Source organism: Lampetra fluviatilis, chromosome 38 (assembly GCF_964198595.1).
Source record: "Lampetra fluviatilis chromosome 38, kcLamFluv1.1, whole genome shotgun sequence".
Taxonomy (NCBI): domain Eukaryota; kingdom Metazoa; phylum Chordata; class Hyperoartia; order Petromyzontiformes; family Petromyzontidae; genus Lampetra; species Lampetra fluviatilis.
Window position 1 is genome coordinate 5,741,138 of NC_136312.1, and position 27,430 is coordinate 5,768,567.

General features: G+C 52.5%; 1 protein-coding gene across 1 annotated transcript; it reads left to right on the plus strand.

Moving 5' to 3' along the window:
- Window positions 1–793: 793 nt before the first annotated feature.
- LOC144945686 (uncharacterized) lies at window positions 794–26,985 on the plus strand. The gene is made up of 3 exons (XM_078874253.1): window positions 794–1,171; window positions 22,775–22,858; window positions 25,511–26,985. The coding sequence occupies exons 1-3, from the start codon at window positions 794–796 to the stop codon at window positions 26,174–26,176; spliced, it is 1,128 nt and encodes a 375-aa protein (XP_078730379.1). The 3' UTR covers window positions 26,177–26,985.
- Window positions 26,986–27,430: the final 445 nt, after the last annotated feature.

Below are 27,430 nucleotides of genomic sequence, written 5' to 3' on the forward strand. Positions count from 1 at the left end.
CTCCTCCCTCCATCTCCCTCCTCCACCCCCTCCATTTCCTCCTCCCTCCTTCCCCTCCCCCTCCTCCCATCCCACCCCCACTCCCCCTCTTGATATTCATTCCTGCACGCGGGATCGGCCAGTCGCCAAGCAGGCGCGCTCCGGCGTGCAGCCGAGAGCGCGTCGCAGATGAGAGGCGAGACGGGGAGGAGAGCAGAGAGCGAGAGAGGGAGAGAGGGAGAGAAGGGAGGGGGACACACACACACGGAATAAGACACGAGGAGAGAGACACAGGCAGAGGGAGAGAGAGATTGTGTGTGAGAGAGAGGGCGAGCGAGAGACAGCCGGGGAGAGAGAGTGAGAGAAGGGGAGGGGGACACACACACACGGAATAAGACACGAGGAGAGAGACACAGGCAGAGAGAGAGAGAGTGATTGTGTGTGTGTGAGAGAGAGAGAAGCAGGGGAGAGAGAGAGAGATACAGAGACACGGGCGATGTTTGACGCCAGGCGAGTGGTGTTGCGTTAGCTCACAGCTACGCGATGCTCACGCACGCATCGCGGTGTATAACATCACCAGCAACACCATCACCACCAACACCATCACCACCATCATCATCATCATTGGCTTTCTTTCTGTGGTTATCATCATCATCATCATTCTCATCGCGTGGTCTTCATCATCCTGGTCGTCGTCGTCATCATCAACAACATCATCGCTGTGGTCACAGTCGTCTTCAATACCGTCTCCATAGTCGTCATCACCATCATCATCACCATCATCGTTGTGACCATCACCACCATCAGCAGGACTATGCAATCATCGTCGGTCGACCGCGCATCCCCAGAGCTGAGCAAGGTCGCTGTGGGGCGCAGGGAGCGGGCAGCCGAAGACGCTGACCGCGCAATGGAAAGCGAGGAATGGCTGGGAAGGGGTCTTCCTCCACCTCGGGTGGGAGGAGGAGGTGGAGGAGGAGGGGGAGGAGGTGGAGGAGGTGGAGGTGTGGGGGGAAACGCGGACTCGCGCTCGCCATCGCCTCTGCAGCCGCAACGCCGGCGAGTCGGTGCCCTGACCGGGGTGGTGCTGCTCCAGATGCTGATCGGCACTGTGGTGACAGCAGTGGCTTTCTCCACTAGCGACCTGAGTCCATCCCTGCGGCCCCGCGACACCCCCTACTGGGCTGGCTTGCCGGTAAGGAGGTGGAGGAGGAGGAGGAAACCACGCGAGGCGATCACAAAACTCACCCTCATCACCCCCACTCACCGTCACAAAACTCACTTCTTTCACCCCCACCCCACCGTTACCAAACTCACCCCCATCAACCCACCCACCATTACTAAACTCACATCCATCACCCCACCCCAACCACCATCACCAAACTCACCCCCATCACCCCACCCACCATCACAAAACTCACCCCCATCACCCCACCCACCATCACCAAACTCACCCTCATCACCCCACCCCACCCACCATCACCAAACTCACCCCCATCACCCCACTCACCATCACCAAACTCACCCCCATCACCCAACCCACCCACCATCACCAAACTCACTCCCATCACCCCCACCTACCCACCATCACCAAACTCACCCCGACCCACCCCACCAACCCACCATCACCACACTCACCCCCTTCACCCACCCACCCACCATCACCAAATTCACTCCCATCACCCCACCCACCCACCATCACCAAACTCACCCTCATCACCCACCCCACCCACCATCACCAAACTCACCCCCATCACCCACCCCACCCACCATCACCAAACTCACCCCCATCACCCCACCCACCATCACAAAACTCACCCCCATCACCCAACTCACCATCACAAAACTCACCCCCATCACCCCACCCACCATCACCAAACTCACCCCCATCACCCCACCCCACTCACCATCACCAAACTCACCCCCATCACCCCACCCACCATCACCAAACTCACCCCCATCACCCCACCCCACCCACCATCACCAAACTCACCCCCATCACCCACCCCACCCACCATTACCAAACTCTCCCCCATCACCCCACCCACCATCACAAAACTCACCCCCATCACCCCCACTCACCGTCACCAAACTCACTCCTTTCACCCCCACCCACCCATCACCAAACTCACTCCCATCACACCACCAACCATTACCAAACTCACCCCCATCACCCCACCCACCATCACCAAACTCACCCCCATCACCCCACCCCACCCACCATCCCCAAACTCACCCCCATCACCCCACCCACCATCACAAAACTCACCCCCATCACACCCACTCACCATCACCAAGCTCACCCCCATCACCCCACCCACCATCACCAAACTCACCCCATCACCCCACCCACCATCACCAAGCTCACCCCCATCACCCCACCCACCATCACCAAACTCACCCCCATCACCCCACCCACCATCACCAAACTCACCCCCATCACCCCCACCCACCATCACCAAGCTCACCCCCACCCACCCCACCCACCCACCATCACCAAACTCACCCCATCACTCCACCCCACCCACCATCACCAAACTCACCCCCATCACCTCCACCCACCATCACCAAACTCACCCCATCACTCCACCCACCATCACCAAACTCACCCCCATCACCCCCACCCACCATCACCAAACTCACCCCCACCCACCCCACCATCACCAAACTCACCCCCATCACCCCACCCACCATCACCAAACTCACCCCATCACCCAACCACCCATCACAAACCTCACCCCCACCCACCCCACCCACCATCACCAAACTCTCCCCCATCACCCCACCCACCATCACCAAACTCACCCCATCACCCAACCACAAATCACAAACCTCACCACCACCCACCCCACCCACCATTACCAAACTCACCCCCATCACCCACCCCACCCACCATCACCAACATCACCCCCATCACCTCCATCCACCCATCACAAAACTCAACCCCATCACCCAACCACCCATCACAAACCTCACCCCCACCCACCCCACCCACCCCACCCACCCACCATTACCAAACTCACCCCCATCACCCCACTCACCATCACCAAACTCACTCCCATCACCCCACCCACCCATTACCAAACTCACCCCCATCACCCCAACCACCCACCATCACCAAACTCACCACCATCACCCCACCCACCATCACCAAACTCACCCCCATCACCCCACCCACCATCACCAAACTCACTCCCATCACCCCACCCACCCATCACCAAACTCACCCCCATCACCCCACCTACCATCACCAAACTCACCCCCATCACCCCACCCACCATCACCAAACTCACCCCACCCACCATCACCAAACTCACTCCCATCACCCCACCCACCCATCACCAAACTCACCCCCATCACCCCACCCACCATCACCAAACTCACCCCCATCACCTCAGCCACCATCACCAAACTCACCCCCATCACCCCACCCACCATCACCAAACTCACTCCCATCACCCCACCCACCATCACCAAACTCACTCCCATCACCCCACCCACCCATCACCAAACTCACCCCCATCACCCCACCCACCATCACCAAACTCACTCCCATCACCCCACCCACCCATCACCAAACTCACCCCCATCACCCCACCCACCATCACCAAACTCACCCCCATAACCCCACCCACCATCACCAAACTCACCCCCATCACCCCACCCCACCCACCATCACCAAACTCACCCCCATCACCCCACCCACCATCACCAAACTCACCCCCATCACCCCACCCCACCCACCATCACCAAACTCACCCCCATCACCCCCACCCCACCCACCATCACCAAACTCACCCCCATCACCCCACCCCACCCACCATCACCAAACTCACCCCCATCACTCCACCCACCATCACCAAACTCACCCCCATCACCCTACCCACTATCACCAAACTCACCCCCATCACCCCACCCACTATCACCAAACTCACACCCATCACCCCACCCACCATCACCAAACTCACCCCCATCACCCTACCCACCATCACCAAACTCACCCCCATCACCCTACCATCACCAACCTCACCCCCACCCATCACCCCCACCCACCCACCATCACCAAACTCACCCCCACCCACCCCACCCACCCACCATCACCAAACTCACCCCCATCACCCCACCCACCATCACCAAACTCACCCCCATCACCCTACCCACTATCACCAAACTCACCCCCATCACCCCACCCACTATCACCAAACTCACACCCATCACCCCACCCACCATCACCAAACTCACCCCCATCACCCTACCCACCATCACCAAACTCACCCCCATCACCCTACCATGACCAACCTCACCCCCACCCATCACCCCCACCCACCCACCATCACCAAACTCACCCCCACCCACCCCACCCACCCACCATCACCAAACTCACCCCCATCACCCCCACCCACCCACCATCACCAAACTCACCCCCACCCACCCCACCCACCCACCATCACCAAACTCACCCCCATCACCCCCACCCACCATCACCAAACTCACCCCATCACCCCACCCACCATCACCAAACTCACCCCCATCACCCCACCCACCATCACCAACCTCACCCCCATCACCCACCCACCATCACCAAACTCACCCCCATCACCCACCTACCATCACCAAACTCACCCCCATCACACCACCCACCATCACCAAACTAACCCCCATCACCCACCCACCATCACCAAACTCACCCCCATCACCCCACCCACCATCACCAATCTCACCCCCATCACCCCACCCACCCACCATCTCCAAACTCACCCCCACACACCCCACCATCACCAACCTCACCCCCATCACCCCACCCACCATCACCAAACTCACCCCCATCACCCCACCCACCCACCATCACCAAACTCACCCCCATCACCCCACCCACCCCCCCATCACCAAACTCACCCCCATCACCCCACCCATCACCAAACTCACCCCATCACCCCACCCACCATCACCAAACTCACCCCCACCCACCCACCCCACCCACCATCACCAAACTCACCCCCATCACCCCACTTCACCCACCCCACCCACCCACCCACCATCACCAAACTCACCCCCATCACCCCACTTCACCCACCCCACCCACCCACCCACCATCACCAAACTCACCCCCATCACCCCACTCCACCCACCCATGGCGCTCCTCCTTGTTAGCTTGGCGATGTTCAGGATTCCTGGGGTTCGAATCTCGCTGATTTCGAGTGCCCCCGACTCAATGTGATCGTTGACACAGGGAAACCACCCTCTGTGTATGTACAGTCCTGTAACTGTTGAACTTTTTTCGCACCGTACGTCGCCAACCGTGCAAGTCGTTACCCCAACAACTACCCTTATCTCTACCCCTATTACTACCCATATCTCTACCCCTAACACTACCCCTACCACTACCCCAATCACTAACCCTTTCACGACCCCTGTCATTACCCATACCCCTATCGCTACCCCTATCACTACCCCTATCACTACCCCTACCACTACCCATATCTCAACCCCTATAACTACCACTACCCCGATCACTACCCCTATCCCTATCACTACCCCTATCACTACCACTCATCACTACCCCTATCACTACCCCTATTACTACCCCTATCATTACCTATACCCCTATCACTAGCCCTATCACTACCCCTATCACTACCCCTACCACTACCCCTATCACTACCCCTACCCTATCACTACCCCTATCACTACCCCTATCACTACCACTCATCACTACCCCTATCACTACCCCTATTACTGCTCCTATCATTACCTATACCCCTATCACTAGCCCTATCACTACCCCTACCACTACCCCTATGACTACCCCTACCCTATCACTGCCCCTATCACTACCCCTACCCTACCACTACCCATATCTCAACCCCTATAACTACCCCTACCACTACCCCTATCACTACCCCTATCCCTATCACTGCTCCTATCACTACCCCTATTACTACCCCTATCACTACCCCTATCCCTATCACTACCCCTATCACTACCACTCATCACTACCCCTATCACTACCCCTATTACTACCCCTATCATTACCCATACCCCTATCACTACCCCTATTACTACCCCTATCACTACCCCTATCACTACCACTCATCACTACCCCTATCACTACCCCTATTACTACCCCTATCACTACCCCTATCACTACCCCTATCACTACCACTCATCACTACCCCTATCACTACCCCTATTACTACCCATACCCCTATCACTACCCCTATCACTACCCCTATCACTACCCCTATCACTACCACTCATCACTACCCCTATCACTACCCCTATTACTACCCATACCCCTATCACTACCCCTATCACTACCCCTATCACTACCACTCATCACTACCCCTATCACTACCCCTATCACTACCCCTACCCTATCACTACCCCTACCACTACCCCTATCATTACCCCTATCACTACCCCTATCACTACCCCTACCCTATCATTACCCCTATCACTACCTCTATCACTGCCCCTACCACTACCCCCATCACTACCCCTATCACTACCACTACCCCAACCCCCGTCTCTACCCCATCCCCTCCGTAACCCCCCCCCCCCCCCCCAGTCCTCCTTACTGTAACCATAGCTACACTACTACTACTAACCCCTCTCTTCATTCATCTTCTCTCACCACTTTCATCGACGTGTACAACTTGGTAATCGCCGTAAAGCCTCGTGGACTAAGGGCGCCGTGTACGTCTGTGTAAGATGATCGTGAAGAAAATCACAGCTCCCCGGAGAAAACCACGTGACTGGGAGGGGGGGGGGGCGCAACGAGTCTATCGACCGTACAGATGGAAACAGATGGCGATCGGGCCCACACTTTACTGCTGGCGAGCCCAAGGGGCTCCTCCTCGACGCCGCGGGGGGAAATGGGGGGGGGCAGTTTCACGACAAGCATCTGAGCGACGTCTCTCTGTCTCTATCTGTCTCTCTCTCTCTCTCTGTCTCTCTCTCTGTCTGTCTCTGTCTCTTTCTATGTGTCTCTCTCTGTCTCTCTGTGTCTCTCTGTGTCTCTCTGTCTCTCTCCGTCTGTCTCTCTCTCTCTCTGTCTCTCTCTATGTCTGTCTCTCTCTGTCTCTCTGTCTGTCTCTGTCTCTCTCTCTGTCTCTCTGTCTCTCTCCGTCTGTCTCTGTCTCTCTCCGTCTGTCTCTGTCTCTCTCTCTCTGTCTCTCTGTCTCTCTCTCTCTGTCCCTATGTGTCTCTCTGTCTCTCTGTGTCTCTTTGGGTCTCTCTATCTCTCTCTGTCTGCCTCTGTCTCTCTCTATGTTTGTCTCTGTCTCTCTCTATGTGTCTCTCTCTGTCTCTCTGTCTCTCTCTGTCTCTCTGTGTCTCTCTGTGTCTCTGTATCTCTCCGTCTGTCTTTGTGTCTCTCTCTGTCTTTCTGTCTCTCTGTCTGTCTCTCTCTGTCCCTCTGTCTCTCTGTATCTCTCTGTCTCGGTGTCTCTCTCCGCGGTCGTTTCGCAAAGCGAGTTTACCGGCGACTTTCACTTCAGACGCCAGTTTAACGCGTACGGTAGCAGTCGGGGCTTTCTGCGGCCAATGCTATCCGTGATAGAGGCTTTTTTATTTTAAAATGTTCCTTTTAGTTTTGGGTCAGATCGGGTAAGAAGAACTGCGTCCCGTTACTAAGTTGGCCGTGTCGGGTGGTGGCGGGTTTAACGACACATTTATTCATTTAAGCGATCTAACCCCTCCCCCCCCAAAAAAAAAATACCCTCGATGATGGATTTTAGATGGTCCAGACTTGCAATGAGTGCCCCGTAGACTTACTTTGAGATCCATAGATTTCCAGTGAGAGATCCATAGACTTGCATAGAGACCCATAGACGCACATAGAGACCCACATATTGTACAGGGAGATTCATAGACTTGCATAGAGACCCGTGGAATCAAATAGAGATCCATAGACTTGCATGGAAATTAATATCCGAATATTGATTTGTATTTAAACTGGAGGAATCCGGTAAAATTGGGTCTCCATATTCTTACAAGGAGATCCATAGACACACATAGAGACCCACATATTGTACATGGAGATCCATAGACTTGCATAGAGACCCATGGACGCACATAGAGACCCACATATTGTACAGGGAGATTCACAGATTTGAATAGAGACCCATAGACACACATAGAGACCCACATATTGTACAGGGAGATCCATAGATTTGCATAGAGATCCATAGACACACATAGAGACCCACATATTGTGCATGGAGATCCACAGATTTGAATAGAGACCCAGAGACACACATAGAGACCCACATATTGTGCATGGAGATCCACAGATTTGAATAGAGACCCATAGACACACATAGAGACCCACATATTGTACATGGAGATCCATACAGAGGCGTAGCTAGGGGGGGGGGGGGCAGGGGGGTACATGTGTCCCCGGGCGCCAAGGTAAAGGGGCGCCAAAACGAGGCTTACAACGTTACATTATAACTTATTGCGGCGGGCGCGGCAGCCTGAAACTACTGCACAAATCTACACCTCAACCTAAAAGTTTATATATCCCGCCACACACAGCCTGCGTGTCATGTAATTACATTCTGGTTTGCGATTAAACGGGGGGGGGGGGGGGGGGCGCCAATTTTATAGTTGGTCCCCGGGCGCAAAATATCCTAGCTACGCCACTGGATCCATAGACTTGCATAGAGACCCATGGACATACATAGAGATGCACGTATTGTACATGGAGATCCATAGACACACATCGAGACCCACTTATTGTACAGGGAGATCCATAGACTTGCATAGAGACCCATGGACACACATAGAGACCCACATATTGTACAGGGAGATTCATAGACTTGCATAGAGACCCACAGACGCACATAGAGACCCACATATTGTACAGGGAGATTCATAGACTTGCATAGAGACCCACAGACGCACATAGAGACCCACATATTGTACAGGGAGATTCATAGACTTGCATAGAGACCCACAGACGCACATAGAGATCCATATATTGTACAGGGAGATCCATAGACTTGCATAGAGACCCACAGACGCACATAGAGACCCACATATTGTACAGGGAGATCCATAGACTTGCATAGAGACCCACAGACGCACATAGAGACCCACATATTGTACAGGGAGATCCACAGACTTGCATAGAGACCCGTGGAATCACATAGAGATCCATAGACTTGCATGGAAATTAATATTCGAATATTGATTTGTGTTTATACTGGAGGAATCCGGTAAAATTGGGCCTCCATATTCTTACATGGAGATCCATAGACTTGCATAGAGACCCATAGAGGCACATAGAGACCCACATATTGTACATGGAGATCCATAGACTTGCATAGATACCCATAGAGGCACATAGAAACCCACATATTGTACGGGAGATTCATAGACTTGCATAGAGACCCATAGACACACATAGAGATGCACATATTGTACATGGAGATCCATAGACTTGCAAAGAGACCCACAGACGCACATAGAGACCCACATATTGTTCATGGAGATCCATAGACACACATCGAGACCCACATATTGTACATGGAGATTCATAGACTTGCATAGAGACCCGTGGAATCACATAGAGATCCATAGACTTGCATAGAGACCCATAGACGCACATAGAGACCCACATATTGTACATGGAGATTCATAGACTTGCATAGAGACCCGTGGAATCACATAGAGATCCATAGACTTGCATGGAAATTAATATCAGAACATCGATTTGTATTTATACCGGCGGTAAAATTGGGTCTCCATATTCTTACAAGGAGATCCATAGACTTGCATAGAGACCCATAGAGGCACATAGAGACCCACATATTGTACAGGGAGATTCATAGACCTGCATAGAGACCCATAGACACACATAGAGACCCACATACTATACAGGGAGATCCGTCGACTTGCACACACGGACCCGTGCACTCACGTATCGGCTGACGTCGAGTGAGTGATGATTGAACCGGGTTTCTCGAAGTGCGGCGAGTTGACGTCTTCCAGCCGCCTGATCACCGATGGCTTAGATAACGCCATGTGTTGAGTGATACTGCATTTTAGCAAGTACAAAAATATATCGATGCGTTAATGAATCACACCGTGTGTGTGTGGCTTTACAATGATTTATATCTACCGTGTAAAAGAGCTTCACAGCTCATCGGATTCCTCCAGTATACATGAATATTCTGATTGTGATATATGATAGGCGACGGTTCGGGCAACAGCGTCTATTTTAATGCGCATACACAATTATTTGCCATGAAGAAGACCCCTTTCCCGAAACGTTGGCTGTGATACGGATCCCCCCCCCCTGTTTTTCATTTAAGGCAGTGCTAACACATTCCTGCGGAGGGAGCTGGTAGGAACGTTGGATTGCTTGGACAATGGCCAGGGTCAACGGCGGCGTGGTGTATTCCGCAAATATGCCCGACTGTGAGGGCAGTCACAAGCCGGCGTGAGTAGGTTAAACGTTGAGTTTTATAAGGGCACCACGGGGTGACCAGCCCCTCCCCACCCAGCCCCTCCCCTCGCCACCCAGCCCCTTTCCACCCAGCCCCTCCCCACCCTACCCACCCACCCAGCCCCTCCCCACCCTCCCCACGCAGCCCCTCCCCACCCTCCCCTCCCCTCTCAGCCCCTCCCTGCACGACGGACACAATAATCCCCTCTGGGCTGGTGTAACCAGGAGGTTCCTACCAGTATAAACAGGTTAATGCACTCGCATAAGTAAATACCCGTAGATTCACATAGCAACCTATAGAATCACAGAGCTACCCATGGACTGACGCAGCTACCCATGGACTCCGCTAAATAACCCATAGACTCACAGAGTTCCAACCACTGATCTAGATATCGATAGACTCACACAGAGATTCTAGATTTGAAGCTTTCGTGACTGCAAGGATTCATATTCGTAGATTGTTTTAAATATTCAGGGTCTACCTTAGCTCCTCCCACCCTCAACCAGTATGTATACAAATACTGCTTCTTGGAATTTCTCTCACTTGATACAGCTATCGTGCTGTGACGGTTCCACCTGAAGACGGAAGCTTGTGTTGCCTCCGAAACGTCGTGATTTTATTTTATTTTTTATTTTACTTTTATTAATTTAAAATTTTTACCTACGTGACTTTACCGACAAAACCTAGGAATATCACACGGATATATACTTTGACCAAGTTGCGATACAATGTTTTGTTTATTTTACTAGGTAAGGCCCCACTGAGCTATGTAGCGCTTTTTCAAAGGCAGCCTGGCTATCGCAAATGATAGCTCAACGAAGTGGCTTATCATCATCACGTGAAAATGTATATCAGACAAATACTCTAAAGGCTTGAAGTTTATTATGAATGTGTAGGGGGAAAAAACCCCTGGAGGGCCGGGAGAAAAATCCACGCGACCACGGGGAGAGGGAGAGACACGCAAATTCCAAATGTACAGCAGCGTCCGGGTCGCGATTGAACCCACGACCTCCTGCATACCAGGCGAGGTAGTTAACATCTCATAGCCACCGTGATGATGATGAGAGAGAGACACGCAAACTCCAAATATACAGCAGGCATCAGGGTCGCGATCGAACCCACGACCTCCTGCATACTAGGCGAGGGAGTTAACATCTCCTGGCCACCGTGGTGCCGTGTTAGGCTGGGTTCACAAGGATGAGTCATCATGGGACCTCCCTTGCCAGTGTCAAAATATAAGAATAGGTTTTACCGTTTCTGGCAACAATAAAACAGTTGTGTTAAGATGTTAAAACACCAAACAGAAACATTTTACAAGGAATCATGTCCGCATTAACCACAGATTCTTGTGGTGAACATGCAAACAAAAAACACGCTCTGGTAGTAGATGATGATGCATTGTCTTTGAAACTGATTTGTCTACACCAGAGACAGCTTTCTTTAGACCTTAGTCTCAAACGGTGTTAGACCAGAGGACGCCAAAAGGCGAACAGCACAAAGACCATGCCACTATCAGGATATTGAGAGCTCGGGTTGAGCCTAGGCTCTAAATAAACTGAGACGAGGCTGTTGCACGGTCAACATTCCATCATCGGAGGATGACCTCCAGCCTCCGATGATGATGATGGAAACGTCAGTCTCACTCCGGCTGTTGCACGGTCAACATTCCATCATCGGAGGATGACATCCAGCCTCCGATGATGATGATGGAAACGTCAGTCTTATTCTGGCTGTTGCACGGTCAACATTCACCACCACTCGCAGGACGATACGCGTAGCAGCGCCCCCCCCCCCTTGGTTCTACGGATGAGTGATCACTTGTCGTTGTTCTATGTTCTCCCGAAGTAATCTCACGGTTATTCTGAGCTGTGTTGTTGTTGCCATGTTATGGGACCTTTTTTTGGTTTGCCAGTATCACAAAAACTGATGAAACGTAATCGGAGGGTTTACCCCTTTCTCGGCACTAAAACAGGTGTGAAGATCTACACTATGGGAACCTCATTTGCCAGTAAAAATATGATAATTGGTTTTTTACCCTTCTATCTGGCAACAAAACTGACACCTTTTTACAAGGAGTCATGTTTGCATAGACCGCTATACCTGCAGTCATAATGCAAACAAAAGACATAACTCTGATAATGTGCACTGTCCTTGAAGTTGATTGGTCCACACCCGAGACAGCTTTCCTCAGAGCCTAGTCTCACATGGGTTGGACCAGATGACGCCAAAAGGCGCACAACTCAAAGACAATGCACCATCAGAGTATGAGAGCTCGGGGCAAGCATCTACACTATGTGTACACTATGTGTAGATGCTTGCCCCGAGCTCTCATACTCTGATGGTGCATTGTCTTTGAGTTGTGCGCCTTTTGGCGTCATCTGGTCCAACCCATGTGAGACTAGGCTCTAAGGAAAGCTGTCTCGGGTGTGGACCAATCAACTTCAAGGACAGTGCACATTATCAGAGTTATGTTTTTTGTTTGCATTATGACTGCAGGTATTGCGTCTATGCAAACATGACTCCTTTTAAAAAGGTGTCAGTTTTGATGCCAGACAGAAGGGTAAAAAAACAATTATCAGGTGTGAAGATGTCTAAACGCCAGATAGATAAATTTTTGCAGGGCGTCAAGTCTGCAGTAAGGGGCCGTCCATAAATGACGTCACACGATTTTTGACCCCCCCCCTTGTCACACGGCGTCACAAAAAGTCAGACCCCCCCTTCAAATATGACGTCACAAAGCTCTGCCCCCCCCCCAAAAAAAAAACATGCTTCAAATCGCTTTAAACTATTGTCATTGTAGTGCGTATTTAATGTGGCGCTGCACTCTGATGTTGTAGGCGAAAACATTTATTAAAAAGTCTATTTAATTAAGTAGAACGTGTTGTCTGTATTTATTAAAGTTGCGCATTTTTATGTGACGTCACATTTCTCAAACACCCCCCCCCCGCAGGTGCGTGACGTCATTTATGGACGTCCCTAACCACACATACTTGTGGCAAAACATGCAAATAAATACGGCCTGATAATAAATGCATTGTCTTTAAAACTGATTAGCCCACACCAGAGACATCCTTTTGTATGGCCTCGTTTCACCAGTTTGCATATAATAATTATTATCATCAGAGCATGTCTCGATTTAAAGCTTTCGTGACTGCAGAGATTCATAGCCTTGGTTATTTCGGTAAAGTCAAGTAGAAGGGAAATAATAAAATAATAAAAATAAAACATAATAAAAAATAAAATTCTCACGACGTTTCGGCCACAACGCAAGCAGCCGTCCTCAGGGAGGAAGAAACTGACCTGTCGGAGAGACATGAGGACGCTGTTTTTCAGACAGCTCTTTTTCTTCACCCGAGGACGGCTGCTTGCGTTGTGGCCGAAACGTCGTGAGAATTTTATTTTATTATGTTTTAATTTTTTTACTTTATTATTTCCCTTTTACGCAACTTTACCGAAAGAACCGAGAATACAGAGCACGGCTGTTTGCATGTTTTTTTCCCACAAGTACTCTCTGTGTGGTTGATGGAGAGTCGATGCCTTGCAAAATGTATCTATTTGGTGTTTGAAAAAAATCTTAGCACCTTCCTATTATATTGCCAGAAAGAGTAGAAAAAAACTGATTATGGGCAACGTTGCCCCAATATTGGACTCTCTCTCTCTCTCTGTCTGTGTAGTCGTCGTGGTAGAGCGGTGCCTCTCAGACGCTGGAAGAGTCCCAGACAGACCGTTGCTTTGTGGTCGATCCTACGCTGTTGGGAAATGTTTGCGCTTTCCAGAAGACGCGTGTGATGCTGAAGAGGATGTGTTTATTTTAAAAAAATAAACACTTTTATCGTCGTCTGCGCAGGGATCGATATGTAAAGGCGGCACGTGTTCTCATTAATTGTATTAATTATTTTTTCACAGCTGAGTTAATGATTAGCTTGATGAATGTATTGATGGCGGTGGTGGTGATGATGATGACTGATGGTAATGATTGATACGCGACGATGATGGATAATTATAATTACGTATTTGAGGTTGATTCATTCATTGATAATGGTGATGAAAATTATGTTTCTGAGCCTACCCTGCTCGGATGCGCGCTGCAGTTGATGACATTATAGAATATCGTGTTGTCTTGGACGAGAACAGATATTTTTTTCTAGGTCATGTTTGTCAAAGAAATTCCGCGTCTAAAAGAAATCCTGATTGCATATTGTGCCAGCACTTACTCAAACAAAAGGCTAAGATCCCCCGTGTAGCCTCTAACAGACTTCAAGGTGCTCTTTGCGAGCACCACGCCTGGACGACTTTGTCTCCCGAGTGACGATGTTTGCTCACCGCACCAGATACTAATTTGACGCTGAGTCGACCTAGGGGAGGCCCATGCCTTGTTCAGAAAATCATTATTGGTGTTGGACGTGGGTTGGGTTGATAGCGCAGGGCACTAACCACTACACTACCGCTCCCCAAAGACAAACTAAGACAAACATCCCCCGTATAGCCTTTACGGACTGTTGGGGCAAGTGCTGTTAACACACCGACACTCTCTCACACACTCCCACACTCTCTCACACAATGCCAGCTAATTATCCTGGTAGCACAAGTAGCTGCACGTGCAGTAGCTGCACGTGCAGTAGCTGCACGTGCAGTAGCTGCACGTGCAGTAGCTGCACGTGCAGTAGCTGCACGTGCAGTAGCTGCACGTGCAGTAGCTACACGTGTAGTAGCTACACGTGTAGTAGCTGCACGTGCAGTAGCTGCACGTGCAGTAGCTACACGTGTAGTAGCTACACGTGTAGTAGCTGCACGTGCAGTAGCTGCACGTGTAGTAGCTACACGTGTAGCTACTACACGTGCAGTAGCTGCACGTGTAGTAGCTACACGTGATGTAGTAGCTGCACATCATGTAGTAGCTACGTATGATGTAGTAGCTACGTATGATGTAGTAGCTTCGTATGATGTAGTAGCTACGTATGATGTAGTAGCTACGTATGATGTAGTAGCTACACATGATGTAGTAGCTACGTATGATGTCGTAGCTACGTATGATGTAGTAGCTACGTATGATGTCGTAGCTACGTATGATGTAGTAGCTACACATGATGTAGTAGCTACATGTGTAGTAGCTACATATGTTGTAGTAGCTACGGGCCCCGCACTTTCAAGGGCCCCGCGCTAAATGCTTTCAAGCTATCAATTCCGGTTCAGTGATTCTGCACTAGCTCTATCACTGAAGTACTATACCGCCTTCAACTTTTACGAACGACTGGGTGTTTAAGGTTAGCGATTTGTCGTATTATCTGGCTGTATAGCAAATGAAAAAATACAATTATTATGCAAGTAAAAAATGTGTGTTCTAATATTTATGTATATTTATGAATTTTAAAAAAAATGTAGGGCCCCTTTATAACATATGCTACAGGCCCCGCGCTAGCTTAACCCGGCATCGCTCTAACACACACACACACTGTAAGGTACAAACGAGGAAACGAAACCAAGTTCAAGTTAATTTATTAGGTATAGCCCTGTGAGCCATTCGGCTCTTGAATCGGGTGCAACCGCAACAAACAAAAAACAAAAACACGAACAAGAAAACATCTTAAAGTGAATATGTGACTGAGTGCAAACAGAAAATCCAAGAAAAGACAGCAAAATATTGCATAAAAAACACCGCACACCAACGCTGTGTGCAAAAATCCCAGTGGGATGCAAGTCAAACAACCAACAACAACCACAAGACAACTTAGATTAAGGCCATCAGTCTAACTCTGTACTACAACAAACAAACATGGCTAAACCAATACACTTTTCGAAATCACATTCGAAATCACCTATTCAGCATTGCGAATGAGCCCAGCGCCTTCCCAAATGACTGACGGAGCGAGACAACCTGCGGGACCAATCCGTCGAAAGCCATCACCTGGCGCACCACGCGGCCGCTAAAATTGCTCGACAAAGTGAACGCAGCGTGAACCGAACGCGTATGGGGCGTGTGTGTTTGGCGGCGCGGAGCGTTGGTGCGGTGGTTAGGGGCAGTCCATAAATGACGTCACGCACCTGGGGGGTGGGGTGGGGGGGTCAGACATTTGTGACGATGTGTGACGAGGGGGGGGGGGGGGTGGTTGAGGAATGTGACGCCACATCAAAATGCGCAACTTTAAATAAATATAGACAACACGTTCTACTTAATTAAATCGACTTTTTAATAAATGTTTTCTCATACAACAGAGTGCAGCGCCACATTAAATACGCACTACATTGACAATAGTTTAAAGCGATTTGAAGCATGTTTTATTTTTGGGGGGGGGGCAGAGCTTTGTGACTTCATATTTGAGCGGGGGGGGGGGGGTCTGACTTTTTGTGACGCCGTGTGACGAGATGGGGGGGGGGGGTGGTCAAAAATCGTCCAAAATCGCGTGACGTCATTTATGGACGGCACCTTAGCGCGCTGCGCTCTGAACCCATTGAGTGGCGAGTTGAGGCCCGAGACAGCTGTGGACCCTCCCCTTAGCGGCCCACCGCACGTGTGCCACTGCGGGTGAAGTATGGTCAAACAACGAGCGACACGGTGTGGAGAGGCCATCATCATCATCATCATCCAGCAGTGGATGATGATCATGATGATGATGTGATGATGATAATGGCTCTAAATGAGTTTGTTCGGTGAATAATTAATCGGGACATTTCGAATTAATACGAATTAAGCGTGCGGATCCATTACACAACCAAACTGAAATGCAGTGAAGGTCTTAATTTCAATTTGCATAATTAACATTCAATTATCCACGGATGGCTGCTGCGTGTCTCTCCGTGCCGTGTCGGTCGAGTGGGTTTTAGGGGTGGGTGGTGGCTGGTGTGGGGGGGGGGGTGTTGGACCATACTTCACCACGCTGGTCAAAGCAGCGGCGCAAGTGCGACCCAATCACTGCGCCACCGCTCCTGGCGATTGCAAATGCCGTGGTATCTCTATCAGCGCTGCAGGAGACATTCGCCAGAGATCAGCAGCTTCTTCTCCGTTGTTGTTTCGACGGAGAGAGGCAATACTCATTACAAAATTACCCTCAATTGCACCGGGGAAAGGGGGGTAGAAGAATATATCCCCTCGAAAAACCTCAGTAGCCGTACAACAACAACAACAACAACAAAAATAATTATACAAAATATTTTGCAATCACCGTCGGAGCGTGACTGCACCGATTCGAGATCTCATCGGACGCACGGCGATCCATCTCAATGGATCTGTCAAGCAGAATTTCAATCACTCCGTCCCGTGCGCATGCAAATCGTTGTGCGTCTCCGGCTCTCTCTCTCTCACTCTCTCACTCTCCGCAAAGCGCACTGCCCTGCCGCTCACGAGAGGATGAATATGACGAGAAAACACAGGCGGACAGAATTCCTTGCTAGCCTCGAGATAACCGTCGGCGCCCGGCCGCCCTTTTTTTCTCCGACAGTGGCGATGGTTCACACGCCGCACCGGCTACTCATTTGAGGCCGAGTCGACCTAGGGGAGTCCCGGTTCAGATAATCGTCACCGCCGTTGGCCGTGAGCGGGAATCGAACTCGGGCCGCCGCGTTCGAAGCGCAGCGCAGCGCTGACCGCTACCAACCACCGCACACACGCGGACTTACATTCAAGCACGTGCACATTCTCTCGCACGCACGTATCGACACCGCCGATGAGCGCGGTTGGCTACGTACGGTGCGAAAGAAGTTCAACACACCCACACACATACAACACACTAACTGTTCAAGCCTAAACAGCCTGTTGGGGTCAAGTGCTGTTAGCGAGCAGCACCCATGCGCACATCGCACTCAGCCCAACCATCTCGCACAGAACTCACGCTCTAAGGCCCTCCACTTACTCGCTCACGCACGCCCACACCACTCCCCCCGTCAGATGAACGCTCACGCGGTTTCTCCGCCTCTGCTAGCCGTGTATCACGATCCTCATCTCCTTCGGCATCGTACGTAGCCAACCGTGATAATCGGAGTTGCTGGGGAATGAGAACAAACTGAACTACGAAAAGCGTTTTTTAGGAAATGAGTTTGTCGATCACGTTGATGATGATGATTTAAAAGTGCAACAGCTCTCCCAGAGGTTTCCTAAACATCTGAAGGAAGAGCGTTCCAGACGGCCCATGGAGGGCGTGGGGTGGTTCCCGTCGAAGTCAATTGAATGCTGGGTTCGTCCGGCGTGTAGGTAGGCTTCGTGTGAACTGCACACGTAATCGTCTAGTTCACAGCCGGGCTGGCTGGCTATCTTCGGACAACATTTTATTGTTCCAGTGGAAACGGTGACGCGGTGGACCCATAGACTAACACCGGACCCATAGAGTAACACTGGACCCATAGACTAACACTGGACCCATAGAGTAACACTGGACCCATAGACTCACACTGGACTGGACCCATAGACTCACACTGGACCCATAGAGTAACACTGGACCCATAGACTAACACCGGACCCATAGAGTAACACTGGACCCATAGACTAACACTGGACCCATAGAGTAACACTGGACCCATAGACTCACACTGGACTGGACCCATAGACTCACACTGGACCCATAGAGTAACACTGGACCCATAGACTCACACTGGACCCATAGACTCACACTGGACCCATAGACTAACACTGGACCCATAGACTAAAACTGGACCCATAGACTAACACTGGACCCATAGACTAACACTGGACCCATAGACTAACACTAGACCCATACACTAACACTGGACCCATAGACTAACACTGGACCCATACACTAACACTGGACCCATAGACTAACACTAGACCCATACACTAACACTGGACCCATAGACTAACACTAGACCCATACACTAACACTGGACACATAGACTAACACTGGACCCATAGACTAACACTGGACCCATACACTATTGTATTCTTGCCGTGTGGCAGCGCTGTGGTTCAGGAGCTAAGTGCCAATGTCGAGGTCTGCTGCTGCTGCCACGACGAGAGGGCTTCAGCAGAGAGAGAGTTCGTGTCGTGTCGCTGTTCCTCCTCCTCTTCTGCTGAACGAGCTCAGACCACAGTGCGTCTACTGCGCGGTCCGTTTGACTGACGGGGGAAGGTGTAAGCCATCCTTCAAACCAGCCATAAATAGACAAAGGGCCCTGCAATGTTATTTATTCATCTTCAACAGCACAAATATTACCCATAATAAGCTGCCACATCCAGAGTTGTATGAAAAGCAGAGTAACCTTGTTAAATAAAGGACACGAGTGGCTGGATGGATGGATGAGCGCGTGAGTGAGCGTTCAACCCGTGCCACTCCCCCCCCTCACCGCCCCATCCCACCCCCAACCCCTTCGGCCCTCTCTCGAAAATAAATACATTAATCTTCAAAGTCATTCGACAAAAAGGGGGGGGGGGGGCTTATTTCAGTCTGAGCTGACTTAGGGGTGTGTCCACGAGACGTCTGGACCGCCGCCAAGAATCTTTACGCGTGCAAATTTTTTTTGTTTTTTTTGTTCATTCTTTGAAATAGTTGACAGGAGACACTTTTCTCCCCCATCAGCCGGGCGGTAGCGGTGGTGTGCGGTGGTGGCGGCCACGCGAACACGTGGCCTGCAATCCTGCACTGTGCATGTGTAATGGGTTCGAATTAGATGCACACACACGCAGCTTGGAGGCAACACTATTTATTAACGGTAAGTAATATAACACTGTACATGAGGTGGTGACCACCTTCCTCAACTCACTAACACTCTGGAACGCGACACAGACTGGACCAGGCAGGCAACGGCCTGCCTGTTCCAACGGCCTGCCTGGCCCAGGACGACGACTCGGGACTTGACGACCGATGATGTCTTCACTTCGGAGTACAGTACAACAGCCTCGCTCCGCGTTCACACCACGCTTATATCTGCTTTGGCGTGGCCGGCTCCGCCCAGGCCACGCCTCCCTTCCCAGGACACGCCTCACTTCGCCCACCTCTGGGAAGGTCCGGATCCCTCCACCACGTGACCCCCCAGGCACCCCCTTGGGGCCCCCAGCCCTCGTACGGGCTGACACAGTAGTGACCGTTCTGTCACTACACATGCAGCAGAGGATCGGTGGATCAAAGACAAAGATCTCCCCTAAAGCAGGGGTCGCAAACGGGTTTTGATTCCTTACTCAATCCCGTACCCGGCCGCACCAGGGTCGCAAACGGGAACCCGTACCTGGCCGTACCCGTACCCTACCCGTACCTGGCCGGGTACGGGTACGGTACGGGTATCGGGTACCCGATTGCGACCTCTGGGATGAAGCCATGTTGCAGGCGCGGGTGGGTTGATTCTAGGAACTTGAATTGTGAGAAGAGACAAGACGTTGGGAAATGAGTGACAAACGGTGACTCACCAGTGACTCACGGCCTACCTGTTACCCGTACCCGGCCGCACCAGGGTCGCAAACGGGTACCCGGGTATCGGGTAGGGTACGGGTATCGGGTACCCGATTGCGACCTCTGCCCTATAGCCTGTAAACAGACTGCTGGGGCTGTTCGCGAGTAGCGCCTATGAAGGCCGGCACGGCACACGAGGGGGTGGGTGGACAGCACCACGCCTGGCCGCCTTTGGCTCCCCAGTGGCAATGTTTACACATCGCACCAGGTACTCATTTGAGGTTGAGTCGACCTAGGGGAGGCCCAGGACCGGTTCAGATAATCGTCACTGGGTGTTGGCCGTTGGAATCGAACTCGGGTCGCCCGGTTTTGTTCACGTGACAAAGCTCACTGAATGGCTGTGTCGGGTGGTGGCGGGTTTGACGACAACATTTATATCTACGCTATCTAACACAACAGCCTCTTTAACACGTGTAGGCTTTCGCGACCAATGTTATTCATAATCAACGTTTTTGGGTTTAGATCGCGTTATTTATAAATGTTTCGTAACCCTCCACCACCCGACACGGCCAATCAGTAAAAATGTGTCACGTTGACAAAAGACAAATAGTTCACTGCTTTAGCCCACCGGTGTGTTGAAGCCACAACATTTACAATTTGAGTACGACGTTTCTGGCGAATTGCCCGATGATGCTGGATGCAATTACCAGCGAAACGTCGTACTCAAATTGTAAATGTTGTGGCTTCAACACACCGGTGGGCTAAAGCAGTGAACTATTTGTCTTTTGTCAACGTGACACATTTTTACTGATTGGCCGTGTCGGGTGGTGGAGGGTTACGACACATTTATAAATAACGCGATCTAAACCCAAAAACGTTGATTATGAACAACAGCCTCTATTATACCAATATACAGCAGCAGGCGTCTGGGTCGGGATCGAACCCACGAGACTCTTGCATACCAGGCGAGGTAGTTAACATCTCGCCACTTTGGGGTGCACCTTGTCAAAAAGCTGCTCCTGGGTGCGCTCTGTAAAAGCTCACCTTGATCCGTTTGACTCGGTGCAAAACCATCTGGAAGGGGTGGAAACAGCGTACTGTGTGGAGGATTGCAGAGCTTGGGCACTCGTTGGTAGCATCGGCTCACTGTCTGACTGCAGCTGCTGCTGCTTTCAGCTCGCCTCTACCGATGCCTCCGGTTCATCCCTCCACATTTAGACTATTTGAGGTTATTTTGCCGCTGTAAAATGTCCAAATGATGGGCCACTTTGTTGAGCTATCATTTGTGGCCGGGTCGCTTTAGAAAAACAAGTTAATACCCCAGTGGGCTTTGTCTGGTAGGATGGAGATGGTTTAGTGTTGTATGTGTCTGTGTTTTGGGTGATTTGTTTTCCTTTCTTGTACTTTGCACTGCTATCGTGTTTCTGTATTGTGTTCGTTGTTGTCACGCTCTTACCCCGTGCTCCCGACTGAACGTGTTGTGAAAAAGAGCTTCATAGCTCATCGGATTCCTCCCGCAGTATGAATAAATATTCGGATTCTTCAGCGATTGCTGGAGACGCAATTCAAGCGAATGACGACGACACTGATATATAAATCTCAACGCTATGAATATGAAAAAGAATATCATCACCATCCTATCCCCGCACACATACAATTTGCTTGCACGAATTCGTGTTTTTTTTTGGTCTCCGATATTGAAATATATGCGTCTAAAAAAAGCATGCATTACTTAATAAAGAGAGGCCATTTGGAACTCGACAAATGCAAGCCATTCGTTCAGTTACGGTTCGCGCAAAGTTTAAGCTCCGATGTGAAATCGCTCATAATGGAATGGACTCGTGAGTTTTTTTTTTACCTTTTGGCAATGGAATCAGCTTGGAGCGTGCGCGTGCTGGAGGCAAGGCGGGCCCTGTCACATCGCCACAACTTTATCCAGCAGTGGATTGATCGTGCGTGCCTGGCTCTGTGGGTGGGGTGGGGTGGGTGGGTGTGTGCCCTGTGTGTGTGTAGGTGTGTCTGGCTGCCACACTTGGCTTCTACATGCAGTCCATGAACCACCACGAGGAGGAGACGGCGAGGATGATCAATGTGAGGGTAAGGGGACATGGAAGCACGGAGACATTGGGGACACGGGTACATGGGGCCATAGGGACATGGGGCCATAGGGGCACGGGGACACGGGGACATAGGGACACGGGGACATGGGGGCACGGAGACACGGGGACATGGGGACATGGGGCCATAGGGACACGGGGACATGGGAACATGGGGGCACGGGGACATGGGGACATGGGGACATGGGGGCACGGAGACACGGGGACAAGGGGACACGGAGACACGGGGACACGGGGCCATAGCGACACGGAGACACGGGGACATGGGGACATGGGGACATGGGGACACGGGGACATGGGGCCATAGGGACATGGGGACATGTGTACATTGGGGACATGGGGACATGGGGTCATAGGGACACGGGGACATGGGGACACGGAGACACGGGGGGACATGGGGACACGGGGCATCTGTGTGGCCCCCCGAAGGAGGAGCACTTGTTATGAGGCCGTGGGCCAAGCAGAGTGATGCTGCTTGTGTGCTACTGCACCGGGAAGCCAGCCACTCGTGCACGGGATGGGGGGTGGAGGAGGGTGGGGGGTGGCGCTGCGCTGTGGACACAGCACGTGTGAGACACAGCACGTGTGAGACACAGCACGTGTGAGACACAGCACGTGTGAGACACAGCACGTGTGAGACACAGCACGTGTGAGACACAGGGGAGGGCACTGCCACGAGCCTTGACTTATCGCTCTGCTCTCTGTGAGTCCGCGGGTGCATTGAACCACCCACGTATGTCACACACTCACTGATTCACTCACTCATTCATACACAGAAATATTCACTCACACACTCACTCACGCAAAACTCACTCACACACCCACCCTCACTCACCCATCCACCCACACTCACCCACCCACACTCACCCACCCACACTCACCCATCCACCCACACTCACCCATCCACACTCACCTCACCCATCCACCCACACTCACCCACACTCACCAATCCACTCACACTCACCCACCCACACTCACCAATCCACCCACTTTTTTGATGGAATTAAAGAGCGATTTGTGATCGCGGGCCACTGAGGCAGACTCCATCTCCTCAGCAACCCGCGACCACCACCCATCCCTGCCGTGCCTCACAGTTATCCGAACCTCCGAGCGAAGGCTGCGGTAAGCCTCCTTATTCTGCGACATGGGATGCTGTAGCCGATCAGAGTGGGCCTGTCACATTTTCTAAGCCAGCTTGAACACCTCCTCTGTCAGCCAGGGTCTCTGGGGAGGTCTGGACCGTGTACCCAAAGCAGCCATTGCAGCTGCATGAGCCACAGTCCTAAACCTCGCCCATTTCCCCTCGACATCAGGAGGAGTGGGGGACGATGCCAACCCCAGCTGCAAGCGATGATGAAATTCTCGCTTGCAACTTTCATCAGCTAGCTGAGACCAGGCCACTTTTGGTTGGAGTGGGGTCCTGGGTGTACACCCACCACCGGAGTGGAAGAATGGCAGGCGCATCTTACAGATGACAAGTCGATGGTCAGTGGGCAGATCAGTTCCACGGTAGGTCCTGGTGTCAAGGACATGGGCCCGTATCCGCTATTCCGTCACTATGTAGTCCAGTAGTTGTTCTTGCTTGGACCCGGCATGCATCCATGATGTGGTGTGGATGCGCCGATGCCGGAACATCATGTTGGTAATTACAAGCCCATGGGCTGCACAAAAATCTAGCAGCCTCCTGCCGTTGTTATTGAGCTGATCTGGCCCATGCCTTCCCATTACTCCAGACTCGGTGCCAGCATCATGACCAACTCGGGCTTTGAAGTCACCCAACAAGATGACTCTATTCCAAGGGGCCACTTTAGCCAGCACCTGTGACAGGAGGTCATAGAAGGCATCTGACTCATCGGCCTTGCCTGCATCCCTCCACGGATTTTCGTCTTCGGTGGGGTCATAAGTAACCACGACCACCACTCCTCACCTCCGGTTGATGTGAAGGTGAGCCCAAAGTAGCCTGGGGCTTACAACTTCCTACATCTCACCGCCACGCTCCCACGCCCCATTCATTATTTTATTCAGAAGAAGAGCCACATTCTGTTGTTTGGCAGTCTCCTGCCCCGAGTAGAGGACTGTCCACCCCTTATGGTGGTAGGAGCCAGAGCCGGTCCACCAGACCTCCTGAATACCACAGAGATCTAGGCGGTACCAGTCCAGCTCCCGACAGAAGAGTGGCAGCTTCTCCTCCGCAGTGAGCATTCGAACATTCCACGTAGTGGTTTTTTGTTGTTTCTGGAGGAGCCCCAAGGGTAAGGATTCAGTCTCCTGGTTCCGCCAAAAGGGGATTTGGCCAGGAAACGTCATAGACGCCTGTCCCCCTGGGGCTTCCGGCGCAAGCTTATTTATTACATTTTGTGGTCGTGGTTTAGTGGTAATCATTGAAAGTGGAGGGGTTACCAGCCCCTCGCACCCATCCAGAGCCTCCATTTAGCCACTGTGGTGGTTACAAATGCCATGAGGGGAAAGGCCAAGCGGAATTGGCCCTCCCCCCACGGCACTGCCCACGACAGCGTTGTCCGTCCGGCACCACAAGGACGTAGGGGGTTGTTTTTGCCGGTACTTCCACCCACCCACACTCACTGACCCTCACTCCTCACCCACCCACCCACCCCACCCTCAACCCCATCAGGTCGCCTACTTCCTGTGCTGCACGCTGGGCGCGGCGCTGTCCCTCACCGCCGCGTGCTTCGCCGCTCACCACGGCGCCCTCCTCGCCAGCTCCATCTGCCACCCTCGCACCCAGGGGGGCAGCCGCGGGGGCGGCAAAGGCCACAGCAGCAGCCACAGCAGCAGCAGCAGCCACAGCAGCAGCAGCCGGAGCGACGGCGACAGTCGCGGCGGTGACAGCGACGGCAGCAGCAGCGGCATCTGCGACTGCCGTCTCGTGGACCGCAGCGAATCGAAGGCGGCCGCGTCGTTCCCACCGCTGCCCGCGCCTCGCACCCTCACCTACGCGGGCCTCCACGCGGGTGCCGGTGCCGGCGTCGGCTGCCGCTCCGTGACGGGGGCGCTGCGCTCCTACCTGGCGGCGCAGGTGCTGCTCAACGTGTGCGCCGCCGCCTGCTGCCTCGGGGGCTGCTACCTGCTGTGGAGGCGCCGGTACCAGGGGGTGGCGCTCGGGGTGAGGCAGCCGAGGCCGCCGGGTAGAAGAGGAGGAGGTGGCGGCGGTGGTGGTGGTGGTGTGAGACGGGGAGGCGGACGTGGTGGTGGTGGTGGTGCCGGCGAGGGTTTGGTGGAGCTCAGAGCGGTGTCGCTGCCGTCCCATTGCGCGGAGCTGCCCAATGCCGTGTGTTGAATCCACGTGGAGTGGCGGGTGGTGGGGGAGGGGCGGGGGGGTCCTTTCGACGTCTCGTGGTCGTAAGATCTCCTCCTGCAAACAAGTCTCGAGACTCAACCTGACGAGGATGAGTATCCAGGGTGGCTGAATTGTGAATTGTGAATCGACGGCAAGCAAACCCCCTGCGTGTTCCGAGCGCGACGGGAGGCTGGAACGAGTGGACAGCCGCTTCGTGTCAATCCACTGCTGGATGACGTACTCGCCTTCTCTTCCCCCCCCGTCAGACCCACCCTCCACCCCACACCACCCCCACCCCCCCTCCTCGACATGACCGAGCGTGGTCCACGCACGTTCGCGGGAGGATATTAATTCGTCATGTCAACCTGGGAACGCTCCAGCTCCGCCACTGCACAAAGTTCGCTCGCTCTCGTGCAGAGACAGAGAGAGGACGACTCGGAGACAGAGAGGACGACTCAGAGACAGAGAGGGGACGACTCAGCGGCGCCAGGAGGAGGAGCCACAGACGAGGTGCGGGAGGGCGGCAGCAGCAGCAGGAGCAGCCACGCGGTCAACCGGCGCCAATCGCAATTGCCCAAGCTCTGCCCTCCTCTATCTATCCCGGCCAATGAATGAGAGCGTCTACACGTGGGGAGGCGAACCGGAGGACCAGGGGGACTACCACCACACGTGCGTGCGAGGGTGCGGGGGAGGAAGAGGGAGGGGTTGGTGGTTAAGCCGCTCTCAACACCATACAGACGGAACTCGGTGGAGTCCACGCGCGATCGTACGACTTGATTCAGAGCGAATTAGCTGGCCACGTCGACTGGTCCGGGGGGGGGGGGGGGGGGCTCACGCTGCTCTGAGCGCCCGAGCGAGTTGGGGGGGGGGGGGGCAGGCGGGAAGAGGTGGCCCCGCTGGGAGCATCAATAAAGTATGGCCACAGCAGTTAGGCCCTGGGGCTCACGTCACAGTGTCGGAACGACGCACGTGGAAGCGATTTTTTATTTTTTTATTTTACAGGGTTAGTGGGTAAGGCGGTTGGTGGTTGGTGGTGATGCGTCACTGAGAGGCGACGCATGACGAGACAGTGCGGACAGATGCTGCTGTCGGAGACGTAATCAGAACACGTACTCGTCCCGGAGTCGTCCGAAGAGCTATGAAGCTCGTTCTTTTTTTGTCTCTCTCACAAATGTCTCCGGTAGGTTGGGCACGGTGTGCTCAGGACGTTACATCAACAACCGATACAAAACAACAACAACAACAGCAACAACC